This window comes from Myiozetetes cayanensis, unplaced genomic scaffold (genome assembly GCF_022539395.1).
Source record: "Myiozetetes cayanensis isolate MyiCay16 unplaced genomic scaffold, myiCay2020 scf29, whole genome shotgun sequence".
Taxonomy (NCBI): Eukaryota; Metazoa; Chordata; class Aves; order Passeriformes; family Tyrannidae; genus Myiozetetes; species Myiozetetes cayanensis.
The window spans coordinates 4,676,421-4,698,397 of record NW_026087510.1 but is presented as its reverse complement, the minus strand read 5'-3'; the positions used below and the strand labels follow the sequence as shown (position 1 = coordinate 4,698,397).

The window sequence follows — 21,977 nt, the reverse complement described above, 5'->3', positions numbered from 1 at the left end:
TCTTATAAAGAAAAGAAAATATGACATTCCCCATACGTGACTTAAGAGCAGTTCAGTGCCTCTCACATCTTTCTGACTCCTCTGTAGGGATGTTCTGACATAATGGCCCATGATTTTTGGAGCTGAAAACGTTCAGATGTTTCTCAGATGTGTCTGAAAACTGCAGGTCATGGAGTGGACTCCGTGTTCCTGCAGTATCTTGCTGAAATACGTCAGATTTCTCACATATCTCGTTGTCTGTACTTTTATATTTACACATTCTCTCAAAAAAAAACCCCATAGCAGTCCTTTGCTAGTTCCTGTTTATTTAAGATGTGTGGGATGGATTTTGTTCCTTGATATAAAATAAAATAAATGAACATCCTGAGCTCATGAGGGAGAGACTGGGGGTCAGTGCTCATAACACTGGGGCTCAGTAAATTGTTTGGGCAGCCCTTCTGCCTGACCTCGATGGTTTTTGAGGGGCTGAGAAGGTGCATTGGCAAACTTTTTGTGTGTTGTGGTGGGTTATAATGTTAGGGACCCACTGGATATAATAGCATGTGTCCATCTACCCCATATCCCGATGGGATCTGTGCTGAATTCTTTATATAGAACAGATTTATTCACCTATTTAAACTTCCCAAATTTATTCACTTGTGCCTTTTTTTTTTTGAACTCCCCAAAAACTGTGAGCGAGGTTGGGCCTCTTCAGCTGAGCTGCAAATGCCATCTCAGATAGAATCCCACGATGGTTTGGGTTGGGAGGGACCTTAAAGCTCAGCTTTATCCACGGGCAGGGACACCTTCCACGAGCCCAGGTTGCTCCAAGCCCCTTCCAACCCGGCCTTGGACACTCCCAGGGATGTGGAAACGGGATCCTTAGGGTTTGGTGAGTTGAATGTTGAGGTTTTCCAGCAGAACTCCCCCCGGCATTGGCAGCAGTTGGATGCTGAGCTGCTTTTGCTGCTCTCTGGATTCTTCTCACAGGGGTGTGGACTCTGTTCCTTTGGGACCACTTTGCTTCCGCTCTGTGGAGCTCTGGGAAGCTGCTCTTTTCCCAGGCCTGGCTGCTTATTGGGGTAAAGGTCTGTGAATTCTGCATAAATATTTACCATATCCCAGCCTGCCCAGCAGAGAGCTGGGACTGAACACAGACTTATGGTGCTGGGGGGACTTGTCTGTGGGCAAGAAGTAAAGAATTCCTTAATTAATAGGGAATATTAGGGGACCAAAATTTGGTGTGACTTGCAAAGAACGATGGAGTACAGAGCTTTGAAAACCCTGGAAGGTGAAACCTGGAATAAACAGGCTTGTGATGTTTTAGAAACACTTATTTGACTTAATTGCCCTTTGTTTTATTCTAAATGGGCAAAGGCATCTGGTTAAGTGAGAACGTCACTACTTATTCTTATACCATCTTTTCTATGTTCTTAGGAGAGATTTATTTTTTAATTATGTGCTATCTCTTTTCCGTATTTCCTCTTTTTATCCTCCTTCCTACTGTAAGTCCAGAAATCCCTGTGGATTTAAACCCGTGGTACTCCATTCCAGTCCTGGCCATACCTTGGCTCTCTTTAATTTCTCATAAAAACCTGGTTGCATCAGATTTTCTTCCTTTTTATGGTCAAAGAGTCCCTCCCCCCCCCCCTTTCCAAATGTTTTTTTACGTATTTCCTGTGGCTGAGGGAAGGAAATCTGGGAAATCAGAGTAGGAAGCAAGATAGAAGCTTCCATTCCTGAATCTTTCTTGTTTTTACCCTGTTTCCTGGCAGCTGCGTTGGTTTGTACTTGAAAGGAACATATTGTGTTGCTTCCACCCCACCATAAAAAAAAAGCTGTAGATAAAATATAAATAAAAATTAGAGGGTTTAAGTTTATTTTTTGAGTTTATTATTTCCATAAGCAAAAAAAAAATAATAATTTGGAGATAACAGTTAAATAAATCTTTCATATGCTTAAATCCTTTTTTATACTAAGTGCTTTTCCTGATAGACTGCAATTTTATTTGGATTCTTCAAAGTCTGTTTGACTTTTTTTTTTTTTTTATAATGAAGAGAAGCTGCAATCTCCATTTCTGAAGCTTTTAAACTTGTTTTATGGTACAAATGCACTTATTTTCCCGAGTGTTGATGCCAGTAAGAGAGTTTTTATGTTTAAGGGAATTGAGAATGTCCCCTGTGAGTTAAAAGCATAAAGCATATTGAAGCATATTCCTGTTGTGTTCCTAGTCCCCCCTCCCTGATCTGAATGATTGCAAATGAACCATTTTGCAGGAAAATATAAAAAAGCTGCCACTCTGCTTGCATGAACTTGAGTTTTGCAAGGATATTTAATATATACATTAAATGTACATATAAAATATATATTATTTATATTTGTATATATATTTTAATATATTTTATATATTAATACCCAAAAAGATATAGTACTCTACAATGTGCATATTTGTTTCTGTGATTGTAAAGGAAATCACAAACCTTAAACTTGTGGTTTTTCCCTGCAGTAGGGAAGGTTTTATTGAAGGGTAGACTGAGGAATGTGAATTTGCTCTTCCCAGTGAAGAAAACGGGTCCAAAACTCTGTTTTAACCAAAATGTAGCTTAGTAAACTAAGATATATTGACCTGTCATGTTGTCCCATCCATGTTTCACATGATGAGGAGCACGAGGGAGGAGAATTTGGAAATACTTGATTTTTTTTTTTTTTTTTTAAATGCAGTCCATGTTTAAAAATATCCCTGTTTTGACACCCTTAGCAGGGGCTGTTTGGTGCACATGATTCCCACTCAGCCACGAATAAGCTGGATATGAAGCTCTGGGATTAACTCCCTAATTTCATATTGGCTTAAAAAACCCCAATGCTGTTGATTTTTTTTTTCCCCCCCATTTTTTGGTGGTGTCCTACAGGCCAGGAAGGGGTGCTCCTGGGAGGATCCTTTTTTTTAATTTTATTTTTATTTTTATTTTTTGCCTTTCCCCCAGTTGCCATTTTCTTTTTGTAAGGGCTGACATTTTCTGATTCGTGCAATTCCTAGAAAATGAGGAGCTGGGGCAAATGTTTCAAAATAGGAACCAATGAAATCCAGCTCGCTGCTATTTCAAAAATGAGAATGCCTGCCACTGGAAAAAGGGGGAAGCATGGAAAATACAAGGTCTGGCTAGGAAATTACTGCATGGAGCAGGGAGATGTAGGGGTAGGAGTTGATTTCTTTGGCTTCCTTTGGCTTTTTCTTCTGTGTAATTGTAGCCTTGATGCAGTTGTGGCTTGGAGATGATATTTGGGACCAGCATGCCTTGGACTGGGCAGCCCAGAACTTGTGGTGAGTTGTAGCCTAAAAAAATTTTGCTCATGAGAACTGAGGAAATGCAAGAGAAAATAGCTACTATTAATGCATTAAGAGGTTTGCTGCAGTTTCATCTTTTTAATAGGCCCTGTGATTTGGGGGGGGAAAAAAAGTGGAATTCAATAGGAATGGTAATTCAGATCACCAAGAAAAAAAAAAAAAGGATTTAAGCACATGAAAAATTTATTTAACTGTGGCCTACAATATTTTTCCTTATGGAAATACTAAACTTAAAAACGTACAGAATTAACTTTTTTATTTATAATTTACCTACAGCTTTTTGGGGGAAAGCAACAGAACACATTCCTTCCGAGTCCAAACTGAGGAAACAGTGCGAAAGCAAGCAAGATTCAGGAGTTCTGAAGTCAGGAAGCTTCTGTCTTGCCTCTTTGATCGTTTTGGGTGAAGTTTGCTGGTTTTATGGCAAAGGGTAAAAAAGAAGAGATCTTTGGTTTCCCCTGTACGTGGCACTTTGGCTGCTTGTTAATGGAGAGAGCCACTGCCTGGGGCCGTGGAGCCCTGGGAAGATTTACATTAATCAAACACAAACAGACAGTGTAGCGTGAAGAAATTTCTCTCCCGCCAGCAGCGCTCCCGAACTTAATTAGGTTATTGGGGCAGAAAAAGAAAACAGCCCCTTCACCCTCCAGCCCTTCCTGCCCGGGGCTTGACCACTCTGAGAGCGCCAAGCTCCTGCCCTGACCTCCCAGTTCCTTTAGCTGGGTGGCACGGAGGGATGGTGCTTTTGTGCACACCCTCTGCCATCTCCCCAAGCCCTCCAGAGAGGTTTTCCCGCTGCTCCCGCTCTCCAGGTGCCACTCAGGCAAAAAATACGGCCCGTGACCCTGGGAAAGGCTGGAGGTGGATTTGAAAATCTTGGTGCCCCCCCTCCCCTTGCCAAGGTTTTTTGTTGGCTGAGCCTCGTGATGCAGCTCCCTTGGGTGGGTGTTGGGGTTTAATGACGTGCACTGTACATTTATTTATGCACAGGTGGATGTTTGTGTGCGCAGATAGGGGTGCACGCATCCACCTATTACACAGGCGTCAATACAGAGATTATTCTGCCCCCCAGCACAGCTGGGAATGCTCAATTTTAACCCCCCCCCAGCTCTCTCCCTGCTTTTTCCTGGTTGCCTGGAGCCTGTGGATGCTGCTCCCCCTGTGTCCATGAGCCGTGCAGCGCTGGGCTGATGGTGGTTGGGAGGAGGTGGGAGAGAAGAGGTGGAGTTTTCTTCCCTCCCCTCGAGTGGTCAGTGGAGACAATCAGGCAGATGCCTCCCAAGGACATCGGATAAGCCTAAAAAACCACCCAGAAGGCTTCCAGGAGGGGCAGCTGGAGCTCCTTGGAGAGGACTTGGGCTCAGCGTGCTCCCCCTGGGAATGGGCCTGTGGGATCTCCCTGCTCAGCTGACTCGGTCGTGTGAAACAGGTAATAATAATCTGAGAGCCTTTGTTCCTGTTCTGTGATACTGAATATATGGGAAGATGAGAAAAATAGCTTTGTTGAATGCAGAGGAGAAAGAATTTTTCCTTTAGTATCTCCTGGAAAAAGGGTGGGAGGGGAGGTTTGTCTCTTTTTTTTTTTTTTTCCCCCTTCCCTTTTTTTTTTAAATAGTTACTCCTTTGTATTTCCATTGTGAAAATGGCTAATTTAATGTGTTTGCTGGGAAAAAATCTGTGCCTCGGCGTGTCAGCTGAAGAACAAAGGTTTTGACAGCTAGGAAAGATGCTTTGAGATGTAGATGCTGGCAGCACTCCCTCCTTTCCCTTTCCCAATGCTGAATTCCATACCAGTGTGTTAGCAGACCCTTCTCCCCAGCTTTTGCTGGGGAAGGGAATGTGATTTTTGCTAAGCTGATATTTTATGCATGTTCATGTTAAATTAGCTCTTGGTGCTCCAAACTGTCTTTGAGTGTGTGTTTTCTCTGAATGCAGTTTTAATTGATCATATATATTTATATAGATATATATAATTTTTTAAAATGTTATTGTAAAGTGTTCTAAAAAAAGGAAGCAAATTGCATCAGTAGGGGATAGTAACAGTCACAGTGATGGTGTGGACAGTGCTGTTGGTGCAGAATTGAGAGTGTTAATACAGTGACAGTCATCAGATGAGCACTGAGAGCCTCCTCTCCATTTGCAGTAGTTTGTACTGATTTATGGCTGCGAGGATTTGATGTAGAAGAGCTGAGAGATGCTGGGGGGGGGTTGTTTTTTATATATATATATATTTACAAATACAGTCCATGAGGGTTGGCAACTCTCTGGCTGTGGGGGAGGCACCAAGAACTGGTGTCAGTGAGCCCAGTGGGGACACAACTTCAATCTGATATCGATATTTCTGAGAGCTTGGTTATCTCTGTCATGGGGTGGGGAATTTGCTGCCATCACCTCTTAGCAGCTGGTGGGTTTCCTGAGTAAATGTTATGGGCTTGTTGTTGTTGTGTTTTTCTTTTCTTTCTTTCTTTCTTTGCTTGTATTTTTATTTATTTTAAGAGACCCAAGAGGAAAACACTAATACAAACATATTCTGAGGCCTATTAATAGCTCTGTGTTTGACTCACACGCTGTTCTCAGGATCTTGAGCCATTTTACAAGTAGCTTCACTACTGTTGGTTTTGTTTTTTTTATCTTCCATTTTACAGTGGAAGGAACAGGGCTTGATGTGGCTGTGAAATCCTCAGCCTGTGTGTTCTGCTCCAGCCCTTTGCAGTGGTTCTTTCTGGATTTCTCCTGTAATTTAGATGAAGGGAAGATGAAATGGGAAGGAGCAAAGCATGCCACCAATGCCTGTGTACATTTTTTTTTTCACTTCTGGTGCAGTGTGTGCTAAGTGCATCTTTCCTCTTGTGTTTCATGGGCAAGACCTGCCTTTTGAGGGGTGAAAATAATAAGTCTGCATATCCCAGAAAGCTCCTTATTTTTCTTAGGCCACGTAAACAACTGAGATATATGATAATATAATGTATGACACTAATCTCTTTATAGCTCAACTGACATCACCTTTTCTTTTTTTGCTAATTCTTTCCAACTGAAATGTATGGTTGAGAAACTTTCCGTGGATGCTTTTAAAATCTGAATCAGAATTGGCTGGCTTGGAAGCTGTGAAGGACTAAGAACAGACTGCACAGGTTGAGCAACACTGTGGTCATGATTCCTTGGGCCTCTCTGTTGCTGCAGCTTTCCTTGGTAAAACTGTGGATCCAGTTTTTTCCCTGGTGTAAATGAAGCTGCTGGGAGCGCTCTACCTTTGGGTGGTTTGAGACATATTAGCTGTAAATTAGTTTATTGCAGCTGGGAGATGTTTAGGAGCTCTGCAGAGGTCACAAGGGTGGATGTTGTCTGCACACCCCATGCAGAACGGGTGGAATTTGGCCAAAGGTTCATGACTTTGGAAGAGGCAGGGCTGAAAATGCTTTTTGGTGGAGTGTCTGCTTAGCTTTGAACCTCATAAACTTGTTCTGATGAGCAGGCAAGTCTTGGGTCTGAGTGGTGGAATTACATTTCCAGAGCTGTAAACGCACATTAACCTTTAGAACAAGCTAACAAGAGGATTGAAGGAAAATCTAAATTAAGACAAGGTGCCTGCTGACCTTATTTATCTTAGGAGTCACTTAATGCAGCCTTGTGTTGGGCAGTAGGTCAGGCAAACTGATATACCACCTTTGGAATATGGAAATCCATTGGTGAAGGTGTTACTGAGCTGTGAACTCTTCCTGGTGTTTTCAAGCTGTAGTTACATCTGTATCAAGGTAAATCGTGGAATGGACTTGAAAGGTCATCTCATCCTGACACCTTCCACTATCCCAGGTTGCTCCAGCCTGGCCTTGGATGCTTCCAGGGGCAGCCACAGCTTCTCTGGGCAACCTGTACCAGGGTCTCCCCACCCTCACAGGGGAGAATTTTTTTCCTCATTTCTCATCTAAATCTAAATTCTTTCAACTAAAACCATTCCCCCTTGTCCTGTCACTCCAGGCCCTTGTAAACAGTCCCTCTCCATCTTTCTTGCAGGCTCCCTTCAGGTCCTGTAAGGCCACAATTAGGTCACCCCAAATCTTCTCTTCTCCAGGCTGAACAATCCCAATTTCTCCTAGCTTTTCCTCCCCATCCCTCTGATCACCTTGGGGACCAGTGATAAATTAAATCACACATAAAATCATAATGCTGAGGAGCAGGACAGCAGCTTGGCCTCGTTGGTTCTTTTAAAACATGTAATTTTTTTTCCCCTCACTGGCTGCGTAGCACCCAAGCCACTCGTGCTTAATTCCAAGCCACAGAGGTGTGGTGTTCCCGAGAGCTGGGGGAACTGTAACACACTTACTCACCAGAAAATGTGAACCCTGGGCCAAATATTCAAATGTGCCTCTGAACCTTGTACATGTATTTGCAAAACTTAAAGCTGCCTAATTGGAGCGAGCCTTACGCTGTTTTGAAAGCTACATTTCCAGTTGTATTACGTGCACTGTGTGTGTGTGTGTTTTTTTTTCCTCTCCTCCCTTTCTAATTGCTGTCTTTTGCTGTTTTTAAGGACTGTTTCCACACTAGCCCTGCTGCTGGTTCATAACAACCACAAGCTGGGTATGGCATTAATAAGGAACTAGGCTTTGTGCCTAATGAAATGCAAGAACCGCTCGACACGCTGGGGCAACACGAGTGATCCCCAGCCCTCTGTGTGTGTGTCAGGTGAAAGCAAATCCCGTGGCACTCCGTGGCTTGAGCTTTCCATGGCTGGCTTAGGAGAAGAAAATTGTCTTGTTGCTCTGATTTTTTTTTTTCCCCCCCTCTTTTTTATTCGAGCATTTCACTGGAAAGCTGTTCCAGACGCCGTGTAGGAGGAGTGCTGGTGGGGAGGGAGCTGCTGCCACCGAGCCAGCTCGGAATTGCAATTATTGGCAAGCAAAGCAAACATTTCATTTCCCCGTAATTAGCTCCAGTTTAGGGAGGCAGGTTAATTTGGGCTCCACGCCCTGTCTGTGCAAGAAGCCCCGGTGCTTGATTCCCTTCTCCCAGTCTGCGGGCAGAGGGGTTTAAAATGGTGTTCTGCTCCCTTTTCCCCCTCCTCCCTCAAACAGGGATGCAAAGATGAGATGAAAATGTGCAGAAAAGGGCTATTTTAAGGCCAAACTGCACATTTCAGCTGCCTTTTCTTGCTTCAGGGAAGCTGGAGCTCTCTAGGCCTGGGAATATTTGTCTATGGCGTGCTTCGAAATAAATAAATAAATAAATAAGGGAGAAACTGGGTCATAACTTCTAAAATCACCAGCCTGACCTTTCTGCTGTACCTGGTCACTTCTCTTAAACAGGTCAACGCAGTAAAATCCTGCAGGAAAGGAACAGGTCGTGGATGTTTCTTCTCTGCTGAGCACTGGTTTTGCTTAAATTTCTGATATGATAACATTATAGAATAACACTTGGGCGTTTTCAGTATTTCTGGTGTTTAATTCAATTTTTTTTTAGCATCGCCATTTGTCTTCCCCAGAGGTGGAAAACCGAGAGATTCGGTAATTTATGTCAGGAAAGCGGCAGGAAATCACCTGGGATTTGGCAACCTCTGTTCTCCACGAGTTTCTGAGCAGAGTTTGTACCTGCTCTGTGGCCAGACCTCATCCCTATTACTCACCTCTTGCTTTTAGGCTGAATCTAAAGGCAGCATTAAGCAGACATGGTTTATTTATGTTCCCTCCACTGCCCCCTCCCCGTTTTCATTTATTTGTCTGCTCCCACCCTGCTGTAGAGATATTAAACAATAAGTGGCCTTGTCTTCCAAGGCTGTAACTTCAGGGCCTGGAGAAGGAAAGCTGATGCTTCTGAGCCTTGGAAGTCAGTCAGGGGTGGAAGAACAGCCCTGGCTGCTGGAAATGTCCCTGTCCCCTCCCCTTTATAGAGTTTCTGCAGGGACTAAAAGTTCTTGCAGGGTCCTGGCTTGAGCAGCAGAGCAGCACAAAGGCCACATTGAGAATGGCTGCTGGGGAAGCCCTCCTTCCTTGCCTGCCCTGTAAATGCAGTTCTTTCTCCATGAAAAGCCCTGACATCAGCTCTTGGAAAAATCCAAGTGCTTGTGTCATGGAAAAATAGCTGAGGCACTTGCTTGGGCTGGGAGTGAATGAGTGAACTGTGGAGGAAACTTCTCTGGAGATGCTTTTCTTCTGTCCTTTCTGAGTGTTGCTGTTCATGGAGAAATAGAAACCCTTCCCAGCTCAGGTTTGTACAGGAAGGAACTGCAGCTGGCTGGAGTAAACTCAGAGCACCCTCCCTGTCATTTTTACAGAACATGCTACCTGTGTCATCAGGAAATTCCATATCAGGAAGGATCATCAGGAGGCAGATCTCCGTGTTCTTGTTATCTGTTTTATGATGAAGACTCATCTTTGCCTTCTGTTTTTATTTCATAGTTTTAAACTGGGGGTTTTTCTCCCTTCTCATCCTGCCTTCTCTTCACCCCTCCTGCTGAAACCTGCACCCAGAATAAATCTCTGCTTTCCCTGTAGTGGTACCTTCCTCTTGGAGCCCTGACATTCCCATCTTGCAGCCCAACAGGGACTTGCCAGCCTTCCAGACTTTGATTTTTATCAAATTCATCTTAACCCAGTTTAAGTCCTTAGCTCAGCACGTTGGTTGCCATAGCACCAGTCCCTTGCATCGATCCATCTGCTGATCCATCAGCAAGTGTGTTGATGGGCTGTATTGGCCACTCTGCATTTTCTCTCCTGAAGGGAAAATTGAAGGGCCACATTTTGCTTATGGAGAGAGACGTTTGTGGCCTGAAAAACAATATAACATTGAGTGGGAGGTATTTGCTGATGGTTTGTATAGTGTAGATCCCACAGTGAAGCTGCTGGGAATGTTTAGAGGGGGAGACAATATGGGATATATGGGCTCTCCAGTCACTTCCCTGAATTTCCTGGGTTCCTTCTCCGAAGGCAGCAAGCAGGCCTGTTCCTGGAGCTGTCAGCAATCAAGAGCTAATAATGCCAGGAACGATTCCTCCATGACTCATTGCGTCAGCTGTGGTTGCTGCCTTGGACTCCTACAAAAATAACATGGAGATTTTAATGCCCAGCTCCCTTTTGCCTCCTTGTGCACTTGCTGTGAGTCCCTAAGGGTCTGTCTGTAGGCTCTGCCAGCTCCCAGGAATCCTCCCTGGAGTTTCCTTGCACCTTGTGTCCAGTCTGTTGTCATCTGTCTGTCGTGAGATTTTTTTTTTCTTTTTTCTTTTTTTTGGAGGAAAAAAAAAACCCAACAACCTGTGGTTTCCTGAGCTTCTGTACTTTGATACAGGGAAAAGATGACAGGGCATGAAGCTGCTCTTTAAGTGGTTTAAAGCCGAGCTGAATGGACTGGATGTGTTGGATCAGTGCTGTCCCAGCCTGGCTGATGTGGTTCCAGCTGGAGTTTGTGGGCAGCGCAGGCAATTACAGGGAAGTGGTGTCTGTGTTTTCCCTCGGTTGCCAGTAGTTTCCCTCTTGCTGCATCCATGTTTCCATGTGGGTTCTTATCTCCTCAGCTGCTTTGGCTCACCCACTGCCCTGTGCAGAGCAGGCTCCCCCTTTTTGTTGTGACAGAAAAGTGCCTTTAACTCCACGTTAAGGTCTCATTGGTGCTGCTTTTGTCCAGCTTTTAAGCCCTGCAAAAAGCTGCCCTGGTGGTTCTGCAAGCTGGGAAAACAGACTCTCCCTTCCTTGTTTTTCTTTCATTCTGTGTCCTTCAAGGTGAAATCATGGGAATTATCTGCAGAACAGCGTTGGAAACATCCCTGTTTACTGCACTTTCAGGGCACTTAAACCCACGAGGTTTAGGCAGATGTAGCTTTTTCTCTTGAGCACTGTCAGTGCAGGGTGTTGAAAATGAAGTTTAATAGCTACCAGAGGAGCTGGATGCACCAGGAATAGTCATGGAATTGTTCAGTGATTTGTAACTTGTCACCCAAGAACAGAGCTGGAGTTTTCCAGGAGCTGTTTGGTTGCACATGAACAATCGAGCTCAGACTTCCAGGAGTCTTGAACACCCATCCCTGGCAGCGTTCCAGGTCAGGTTGGATGATTCTTGGAGCATCCTGTGCTAGTGGAAGGTGTCCCTACCCATGAGATGAGCTTTAGGGTCCCTTCCAACCCAAACCATTCTGGGATTCTGATTGTAGCTTGTCAGTTAAACTCACTTTCCCACTGAAATCCATGGAGCTGGTGCTGGCCAAAAGCTTCTCATTGGCTGATGGCTTGGTGGAAACCTCCTGGAGTGGGATGAGGTCATTTTAAACAGGCAAAGTTTGGTGTTTTTATTGAGGGGGAGGGACTTTTCTTCTCTTTCTAAATGTATAAAAACCACAAATGAGCAAACCTGTAACAAACCTGTCCTACGTCTCATCTCTCCTGAGTTTGGCATGATCAGGTGTGTTTGCTGCTTTTCTTTCAGATTTGGAGTTCACTTAGAGGGTTTTCCTGTAACAAGCAACACCTTATTTAAATGAAACTAATAAAGCAAGTGAAGAAGCTTCCATTACAACTGTTCATCCCCTAATTAAAGATTAGTTCTGTCAAGCAAGCAGTTTCTGGCTGTTCTCCTCTGCATGGGTTTCACAATATTTCTTACTCATCTGGGCACAAGTTGTAGTAATTTCTCCTTGCAAACACACACAAGCTTTAGTTTCAGGCATGTGAGCAGTCCTGCTGAAGGAAATGGGGCTGAAGTTAGGCACATGAAATAAATATTTCCAAGGTTGAGGGCCTCGCCTGAATCTAAATATTTTTTCTCTTTGATCAGCTTTCCAGATAGCAGATACTTGAATTCTGGTAATATTTTAGTAGGGGAGGAAAAAACCCCAACATGGTTATCTGAGTGCTGTGCTATTTATGGTCAGCTATATTTTCAACCTCCCGGGCTAGAATGGAATGCTTTGTACTGTTGGAAGCTGGGAATCCTTCCTGCTCTGGTGTGTTTTGACACATTAGGTCTTAAAACTGATCTTTTTCTGCTTGGCTTCAAGGTAGTTATTAGGCACTGGCCTGTGTGTGTGAGCTAACTTGAAGTATAACTTTTAATCCACTGTGTTACTACTTGTAGGTGTATTTTCCTCACTTGACTTTACAGTAAATAGATTTTCCTAATGCACCATGACTAAGAAGACGTACTTTTAGTAATTTGCTGTGCTTGAATGGTTTAAATTATTTGACCCAGTCTTTAAAAAAAAAAACACAACAAAAAAAAACCCCCAAAAAAGTGACTTGGCTTTTAATTGTTGCTGGTAGTTGGGAGAGTGGAACAACTTGTTTGAAAATGTGCTGATGTTCATCAGTTATCAGGCAAAATGTCTACAGGGTTTTTTTTTATCGTGGATGGAGCCTAAACTTGCCAGCTCCGTTTGGAATTAAGTCTCCAGCTGTTAACCCCACCCTGCTCTGCCTTGCTGTTTACAGTAGGAGGTGAAATGCATTAAATATGTAATATGTGCTGCTGAACGCTCTTAACACAGTGAGGGGATTTTCGGGGTTGCTTTCAAGCCTAATCATATTTGCAAGTGAAGATAAGTGGTGCTGAAAGGCAGAGGGTTGCTGGGTGGACTCGTGGGAGCTGCTCTGTGTTCCTTGATTGTGTTTTACCCACCCCGCTCTTGGCTGTGGTGACACGGTGTTTGGGAAATGAGGAATGGAAATGAGGGGTGTCTTCAGCAAATCGAGGAATTCCAGGTGGTATTCCAGGCAGGAAGGGGGGAAAAGAGGAGGAACGTTGCACCGAGTGTGCCCGGCAAGGACCTTAAATCAGCTGACTCTTCCACCTCCAGTTTCTGTGATTTCATAACTCAGTGCCCAGGAATGATTTCAGGTCTGGGAGAGGAGTTTTTCCTGGGGGGGACTGGGGAGCTTCATCTTCAGCCTGGCTGGACAAAACCCATCCCCTTCCTGCCCCGCTGGTTTTAGGGGATACCTGTGAGGCCAAAGCAAGTGCAGGGCAGAGCCTGGAGCTCTCCCAGCCTGCACTGCCTGGGGTGACCTGCTGCCTTGCCCTGCTTCCCCACCATGTCCCTGCCTCCCTCCCTGCTCTGGAGGAGAAAGAAAGGCAGGAAGCTGGCGGGCAGCCAAGGGGCTCCAGAGCTTCCCGGAGCTGCTCCCGGCGCGCTCGGCAGCCGCGTGGGATGGGGGGACACGGCCCCAGGGCCTGGGCTGGGGGCTCTTCCCAGGACACTGGGATCCTCCAGAGCCAGCTGGCTCCTGACCTCTTGGACTGCCCAGCTGTGAGCTCTGGGCTAGGAACAGGAGGGTTTTTTGGCTGCCACTCCGCAGGAACTTCAGGTTCACCGGTAACGTCAAAGCCCGGGAAAAATTCCAACCGTTTCAGTGCCGGTTTATGTACAGCAACTTCAGGGTCCCTTCCTAAATAATTAACGTCACTGGCCTGAAAGGAAAGTTTTACCCAGCTTCTAGACCTCTGAAATAGAATATTTGTGCTTCATCCTTGAGCAGATAACGAATAGCTGTGAATCAACCAGAACGACAGTGAACTCTCTTTCTGCCGCCCATAAACCGTGTGTTGCTGCAGGAGCAGAGCCTGCAGCTCTGGGTGCTGATAAGAAACACTGGGATAAGGGTTGTCACTTAAATGCTTCATTAAAATACTTGGGTAGTAGTGTTGGGATTTTTTTTTTTTTAATGCAGCTCCAAAGTTCAGATGCATTAGATTAAAAAATGTGTGAGATGTAATTCATCTTGAGCATCTTTTCCTGCCTTTCCCTGGACTCCTTATTTTTTTTTATCTTTTCTGCTTTTCAATGAAAGACTTGACTGCTGCTGTATCTGTTGACTGTGCAGGCAGAGCTGGATTGGCCTGAGGTGACTTTTGGTTTCTTTCTATGGGATCCAAGCTGTCTGTCTTGCACAAAACTGTTCTTTACTGGCCAAAATTTGTAAATGGAGGCCTGGGTGCTAAAGAGATCTGGCTTTGCAGGTAGAGCAGAATAAGGAGAGGCTTGATTTGAATCAGAGTGGCTTTCCCAGACTTTCTAAGTTTAAAACAGAGCTTTTGAGGGGCAGGAGGAAAGAGCACTGTCACTTCTTCTCTTCAATTAATTAACTCCTAAAATTGCTGCTTTGCCCATAGGTTATGCAATCACAGGCCCCACCTACCCCCTTAATTTGGAAGCTGCTCTTGCAGTTGCACCAATTTTTGATGCTGTTATCTAAAAGATGGCGAGTGGCTTTCTGTGTGTAATTATTTTCAGGAATAGACAGACAACATTTTAATTTCACTTGCCTAATGTGTCATCAGCTGCTCGTTTCAGAGTTGCCATATTAGTGCATGTTTGCACAGGGGATTGGCATGTGGGAGCTGGCCAGAGTTTTGGGTGGATCCACGCTTTAATGGCACAGCTATTATTCCAAGAGAGGGATTAAGCTGAGCACTTCTGTGCAGCCAGTTATGTTTTCCAGGTAATGGGGAGGGAGTTGTTGTAGCTTTAAGGCTGTGCTGTTACTGGCTGGGTGTAGTTGTCGAGGAAAGGAGGGTAGATGGGGAGGTGACAAGGTGCCCCTTGCAGTCTTGTGGTGATGCTCAAGGAATCTTGGTTGTGGTGCTCTGGAGAGCCCTTGGAGGAGGGATTGGTTCTGTGTGTTAGACAGGGCCATTGCCCAGCTCAGAATCACAGAATCTAGGTTGGAAATTAGAATTTAGCTTGGGAAGGAGCTCAGAGATGATCCAGTCCAAGCTGTGCCTGATTCCCCACCTTGTCCCCCAGCCCAGAGCACTGAGTGCCTCAACCAGTCCTTCCTTGGACACCTCCAGGGACGGGGACTGCAAACCTCCCTGGGCAGCCCCTTCTCCAAGGCCTGACCACCCTTTCCATGAGGAAATTCCTGCTGATGTCCAACCTGACCCTTCCCTGGCACAGCTTGGGGCTGCTCCTTCTCCTCCTGTCCCTTGTTCCCTGGGAGCAGAGCCCAACCTTTCAGCTCAGTCTGAGTTTGGAGCTGCTGTCCTTGGGACTGTCCCACCCTCACATTGTCTTTTTTAATACAGACTTACCATGGGACTGTTGGTCTTTACCAATTTGGTCTGTTTAAATTAAGCTAAACTCAAAAAAAAAAAAAAGAAGAAAAAAAATTGTCATTTATTGCCCCAATAACTTTTGTGGCATTAGAATTGTATTGCCCTGAATCTCCTCCCTCTAACCCTCACCCCAGCACTTGGAAAACCTGTATAAATAGGAGAATGCACTAAGAATAACTGTTATATATATATATATATATATATATATGGAAATTATTAGCTATAAAACATTTGTAGATCTTCATTTAGAACAAAAAGTGATGTATTGGTTTTCTATATATTCACACACTGCTCTAAATGTATGTATTGCTTTGTAGCTGAAAGACCTAAAAACATTAAACAAGTAGGAATGGAGTTATACTCATAAAAAGGTTCTGAAAAAGAAATAATTCTGCTTCATGAAATCAGACGTTGGTGCCTCAAGCTGGATGGCAAACACCCTGCTCTGTCACTTTTCTGCAGTAATTCAAGGGAAAAAAACCCCTAATTTCACAAAGTCCCACATATTTCCCTTACTTAAAAATACATATACACCTTGTTGCTCCTTTAACTGTGGGTTTGTTGCTTTTGTTATCTGTATATGTAATAACTTTTGGAATAGTTAATACAATTTCAGGTTAATTTTACTCTGTTGCACTTGTCTCAAAGATGGCAAGTTCACTGAGTTTCATGGAAAAAGAGATGTTAGATTTCAACATGAGCTGTGTTACTGGGAAGGAGAGTTTTCAGTTAGTTTGGACCTTAAATAGGGCAAAAAAAAGAAGGAATGTTAATTTTTAGTGTAGGGAATTAATTGTTATGAGAGGAAGATGATCCATGAGCCACCACGGTGTTCTGAGGAAGAAAGAGCTGCTGGGTGCTGGATTTGAGAGCAGACTGTTCTTAATTCTGTTTGAAAGTCTTTACTTAACTGAATCAGCTCTAAATGGACTAATAGTTGGCTGAAGAAAAAAGAAACAAGGATTGGTTTTCTTGTGGTGGTATCACACAAGTGTAAAATAACTTTGTATTTAAGCATTAGTGTTGGTATGAAGGATGATACTGAGAAACAAAAGTCCATTAAACTTCTGCTCTTTTCTTCTTTTCAGGTTTCCTCTCAAAAAACCTACGAGGTGAGTTCCTGAAATTTGACTTTTCTGCCTTCACTGCGAATTATGCTGCAGCATTTTTGAGCGGGGGAGGCTTTTAAAAGGAAAAATAAATACGTGTACTGACACAGACCCACAGCACCCATTGCAGATGTGAGGAAATGAAATGTCCAGATGGGGACGAGGTGCCAAAAATATAGTTGGTGGTGAACTTAAAGTGCATGGCATAGTGTTACTTTGCCTCCTGTTACATCACTGCAGGCTCATCTTACCTGAGACTTGAGATGGTAAAGGGACACTTGAGTGGGTACATGATGTACTGGGGGGGGGGAGGAATAGTCTAAATCTTTAATTTTTGCCTGCAAAGATATGGAACATTTGCTGGGGAGGAGGCAGAGTTAAGATTGCAGGAGGTTTAATCTGGTTTATGTAGCCTAATTTTATTTTGCTTTTAAAATTGAGTGATAAAAGAGAACGCACTCGCTGTTACTAATTCTGAAGGTTAGCAAGGCTCTTTCCAGAACCTTGGATACACTCCCAAAGCCTCCGAGGGAGATCATTTTCCCACTTGAATCCAGCCCGGGAATGAATTTTTTAAGCGAATTTAATGCCTGTGTTTGAATCTCGATTTCTCATGGGCAGCCAACCCCAAGCTCAGGTTATTTCTGGGAGCCCCAGCAGCTCCTCTGTGCTCTGGTGGTGAGGATTTGTGCCTTTATTTTTTTTATTTTTGTAATTTTTTTCCCTGACACAGACACGGCAGCATTTTGAGCAGAGAGTCTCCAGCTGACAAGAAGCAGAAGGTTGAGCGCTGCAGCAGCACCCACGACTTCGATCCCACAGGTAACAGCCCTAAAAACCCAGAGGTGAAACACCCCAAATTTCCTTCTGAAAAGCGCTGTGGGAATCAGGTTTAAAGGCTGTTTTAGGTTTAAAAACTGGTTCGGGTTTAAAAACGATTTTAGGTGTAAAAACTGATTTTAATGCGCAAGAAAAATGCGGTTTTTCAGGGTCGTGTTGTGCTTTTTGGAGGCGTGCGGGGCATTGCTTTTGGACACACGCACACCTGACAGTAAACCTGGATTAGTGTGTCAGTAAATAATCAGAGCTGCTCAGTAAACAGTTGGAATTTGCACTTTCGGGAAAGTCAGCCTGAAATTTCAGGAGGCAAATACTGTAATTAGTTGGGATTTAGTTAAGTGTGACGCTGGGGATGTTGCAGGCTCAGCTAGGGCTGGGGTTCCCTTGTTTGGGTTTGAGTTTTGGGGGTTTGGTTTAGTTATTTCGGGCCTTAGTGGATTTGGATCCCTCTGTGTCACTTGCAAAGCGAATTTGTATTTTCCAACCTGATACATTTTAAGATCAGCATCTCTTTTGAAAGGATGTGCTCTCCTATTTTTTTTTTTTTTTTTAAACCTTCCCAAAGGCTAAATTAGGGTCAATTTGGGCAGCTTGTCCAGAACTGTCTGGGAAATGAGGGATTCTGCCCTCTCCCTGAAACCCTAACCCAGTGACTCTGTGTGTGTTCATTAAATGCATGACAGGCTCTTGTCTGAGCCTCCTGGCCCCTTGCAATGTGCATTTTTCATGTCTGTGCATTGTGCTGTCCCTGGGGCTGGTGGAAGGAAGGCAGGAGGCTTGAATGGTACAACTTGTAGGATGTTGGTTTTTTTTTTGCACAAGACATTTGGAAGCTGATGTTTATAAACCAGCCTGTTAATGGTTTCTGTCACTGGCTGCATGACTCCTTCCCAGTGTGCACAAAATAAATGAAAATGGCCTTTAAATGCCAGTTAAAAAATTCCTGGAAGGGAGAAAATTAATGCTTTGTCTTCACTTCCTTTTTCCTTGGAAGTGAGTAATGTAAAATTATTTCAGGTTGGGAGAGGTCTTGGGCTCTGAAGGAGAAGGAATTTATTTTCTTCAGAAACAAACTTCAGGAACCCTCTAATCTTAATTTGATGAAAGTCACTCCAATTTTGAGAGCTGTTACCTGGCTCCACTGTTATGGTGCTTGTGCTCTGGTCTGCTGCACTGATGAACCTGCACTGCAGCCTTCATAGAAGGATTTTCTTTTTAAGGGGTGAATTGAGGATGCTGAACTGCTGTGCCTGTGTTGATTATTTATTTTGGAGCTAAAAAATACCAGAGTTTCTGTGCTTGGACTATTTTTTAATCCAGAATCCTTCCTGTAGTTATTGCAGAAAGCATCTTTTAATTGTGTCCTAAATTCTGTAACAAGATTCTATGTGGTGTTACCTGTGTCTTCATTATTCACCCCTTATTCCAAGTGTTCCACCTGTGTTTTGTTCCCATCTTATTTGTGTGTGTTTTGCACGATTTAACCCAGTAAATCAGTCTGTGTTGTTGGTTTGTTTTTTTTTTTTCATGGATTTTTTTTTTTTTTCTCATGTTTGGTCTCCATATTTTCTATATCTCTCTCTCCTTCTCTCCTGCTCTCGTGCAGAAAGCTCCTCCAAGAAGACAAAGTCTAGTTCTGAGGAGAGTAGATCCGAGACATATGGTAAGCTCAAGCAGCCTCACCCCTGGGCAGCTCCATGCTTTTCCTGTCTGTGCATCCCAGGCTTTCCCACCCCTTCCCATGATCTGCATGGTCGGCTCTGCAGCAGGGAACTGGGCAATCTGGGCTTAAAAGTGTTGCTTTAGTGTATCAGCTTCTAGTTTTTTTTTGTAGTGGCTGGAAAACTAACCTGGCAAGTTGTCACCTGGGTTATCCTCCTGTTACCCACCCGGAGACTTTGTGCCACAGTTAGGGGGGTTTGGGCACTCTTGGACCCCAGAAGGGTCTTGTGGTTGTAGAAAAGCCTTTGTCTTGCTCTGGCTGTGGAGGTCAGAGCATCTTTTTTGCATTATTTGTAGGTTATCTCCTCTCAGTGCCTTCTCATGTTTCACAGAGTATCTGTAAATAAATAAAATAAATGTAAGGAGAGGAACTTCCCCATTCTTTGTGGCAGAGGGAGGGAGTGACCTTGCAGTCCTGTGTTGTGTATCACTGCTGTGTGGGGGCTTGTGCACTGGAATAAATGGCATGTAACGAAAGAGTTTGGGATGGCAGTGTCCCCACACATCGTGATGTTGTCACTACACCATGATGGGCCTGTTTGCTCCTTTCCCCACATCTCTCAGTCTGGGACACTCCCCACCCTGGCTGTGTTTAATGACTTGTCCAATTTCCAGCCTCTAAAGATGTTTGCACTCGTGTTAGAAGGTAGAAGGCAAGAAGTTCTCACAAGTTGATGGGTTTTTGGATCCTGCAGCTTGCAAAGACCCTTGGACCTGGACTGAATCTGCTGCATCTCATGTTTCTAAGTGTGCATGTCCTGACTCCAGCCATGGGTTGCCTTTCTTTCCCTTCCCTTCCCCTCCCCTCCCCCCTTCATGTTTAAAACACTCTGTGACACTTTTCTGATTTTAATCTGTTAAGAAAGTTGCTGCTGCATAACCTGCTGTGGGCTTTTGGGCACTTGCAACGACTCTTCCAAGTATCAGCTTTTATCATTCCACTGGAATAAAACTGCCAGGTGTTCATGGCTGGGATCCAGCTCCTTAAACCACCAAAGTAATACAAAGTGATACTGTCACGGCTCTGGTTGTGAGGAACACTGACAAATAATAGTGAAGAAAAAAGCCTGAACCCAAAAAACGCCAATAAAATATAAATGCAAAAGAAAACCCCAAAAAACCTCTAACCCACAAAAACCCCAATAAAAAAATAAAAGCAAAATAACCTCCAAACCCCAAAAACCACCAACCCTGAAGATTTCCTTCCAGACCAATCTTAGGAAAAGCCCTTTCGCTGGTGCAGTTTAGGGAGGTGTGTCCTGTGAAAATGAGATCTCCCTGCATCCCCTGGAATTTTGAATCACACACTTTTGTTTGTTTTTTTCCTTTAAGGAAAAGTAATATGATAAGTCCTGTTCCTCGGGGTGTGAGAGTGTTCCTCAGTAAACAGGTTTGGAGAGGACCTTAATTTGCTAAAGCAAAGCTGGAAAACTGTCTCAGGGAGGCTTGGCTTGCTGCAGCTTGTGATTCTTCCTGCCGTGCTCAGAGGCAGTGAGCAGGGAAATTGAGGGAATGAGCAGGGAAATGACCTGCCTGGACAGCAGGGATTTGGGGATGATGCTCCCTGTGGGGAGGAGTTGTCCCCTGGCAGGTGGATGCTGGTTACTGGGGTTGCCCAGATCCCTGTCCCGAGTTCCTTTTTCCCCGGAGCTGATCACCCACAACACGCCAGAGGTGCTGCCGAGCTGCTGGGGGTTAATTCCAGGAAACATTTGGTGTGTTTGATGGAATGGCTGCCTGTTTACTCTGCTCCCTCAGCCTGTGCAGCGTCCTGGGTTTTCATGTGTGGCAGAAAGGAACACGACTTCCTGACGTAAGCTTTGACTTCCTGCAGATGCTCTGCCCGTGGCCGGGATCTCTGGGAGCAGTTTCCGCTCATCCTTCCTTTCCAGTGGCCTTTGCTGGGCTGGACCTGGCCCTGCCTTTTGTCTCTGCCCTCTCTGCTTTTCCCTGCCCTGTGGTGTGTGTGGAGAACTCTGCTGTTTGCTTTGGATGGGCCCAAGCTATTCCAAAACCTACAAGTAGAAACGCTGGGCTGATATTTTTCTCACTGGTAACTGGCCAGTGGAAAGGGGATAATAGAGAATTCTGGAATGACAACAGGAAAAGGAGGTGTGGCTTTGTGTGTTTGTGTGTTTGTTTGTTCTCACCTCTTGAAATTTTTAATTAAGGAGCAAGAGAGCAGAATTTCTTCAAGTATATGAGTGGCTCTAGGGAGGCAGAGTGGTTAGGCAGGGAAATGGGTCTAATATACCAAAGTTAATTTACAGTGACATGAGCTCAGAGTGGGATATTTTCTTTCATAAGTGCAATTATATCTGTATATTCAACAAAATTTAGATGATCAGCAGAGAGACTGAGTGTAGGTTCAGATATGCTGTAATTTACTAATTAGTGCCATGATCTCCCACGATACTTAATACTTGAGCTGTTTTTGAATTGAAGTTACTCTTCCTGGTTTGTTCCTGGCAGTTCTTATCAGCTCTGTGTTACTGGTCACTATTTTTCCAGACTTTTTAAAGGACTTTTGGGAGCCCCTCATCACTACTCTTAGAATAGCCAGGAAGGGCTGGGAATGCAGGGAGGGCTGGACCACAGGGGTTGAATGTGGTGTTGCCATGGGAGCAGATAGTCCTATTTATCATGTTAAAATACATGGTTCTTTTTTTTTTTTTTTTTTCCCTAAAAAGGTTACCAACCCTTGTTTTATGGGCAGTATTCAGTGCCATTGTTAATAACAATTTTATCAGGGCTCTGTGGACTGCACTGTTCAAACAGTATAGTTTTTGCACTGACTTTGCATGACTTCTGTTAGTGGAGGAATCTGAGGAATGCTGCTTATATGGCATTTGGTATGAAATCATGGTAAGAACTAGAACTGAAATTCAGGATTTCCTCTGCCGAGAATCTGTCCCTCTGAAAGCTGATGGTTCTATTTATTCCGTGGA

The 21,977-nt window shown here is 44.2% G+C and overlaps 1 protein-coding gene across 1 annotated transcript in view; it reads left to right on the top strand.

The window, feature by feature from the left end:
* Positions 1–21,977, top strand: part of ARHGEF12 (Rho guanine nucleotide exchange factor 12) — a 69,078-nt gene that overhangs the window by 15,047 nt on the left and 32,054 nt on the right. Inside the window, 3 exon segments of the mRNA XM_050323229.1 lie at positions 16,447–16,470; positions 17,201–17,289; positions 18,914–18,970. Coding sequence (XP_050179186.1) covers positions 16,447–16,470; positions 17,201–17,289; positions 18,914–18,970 — 170 coding nt within the window.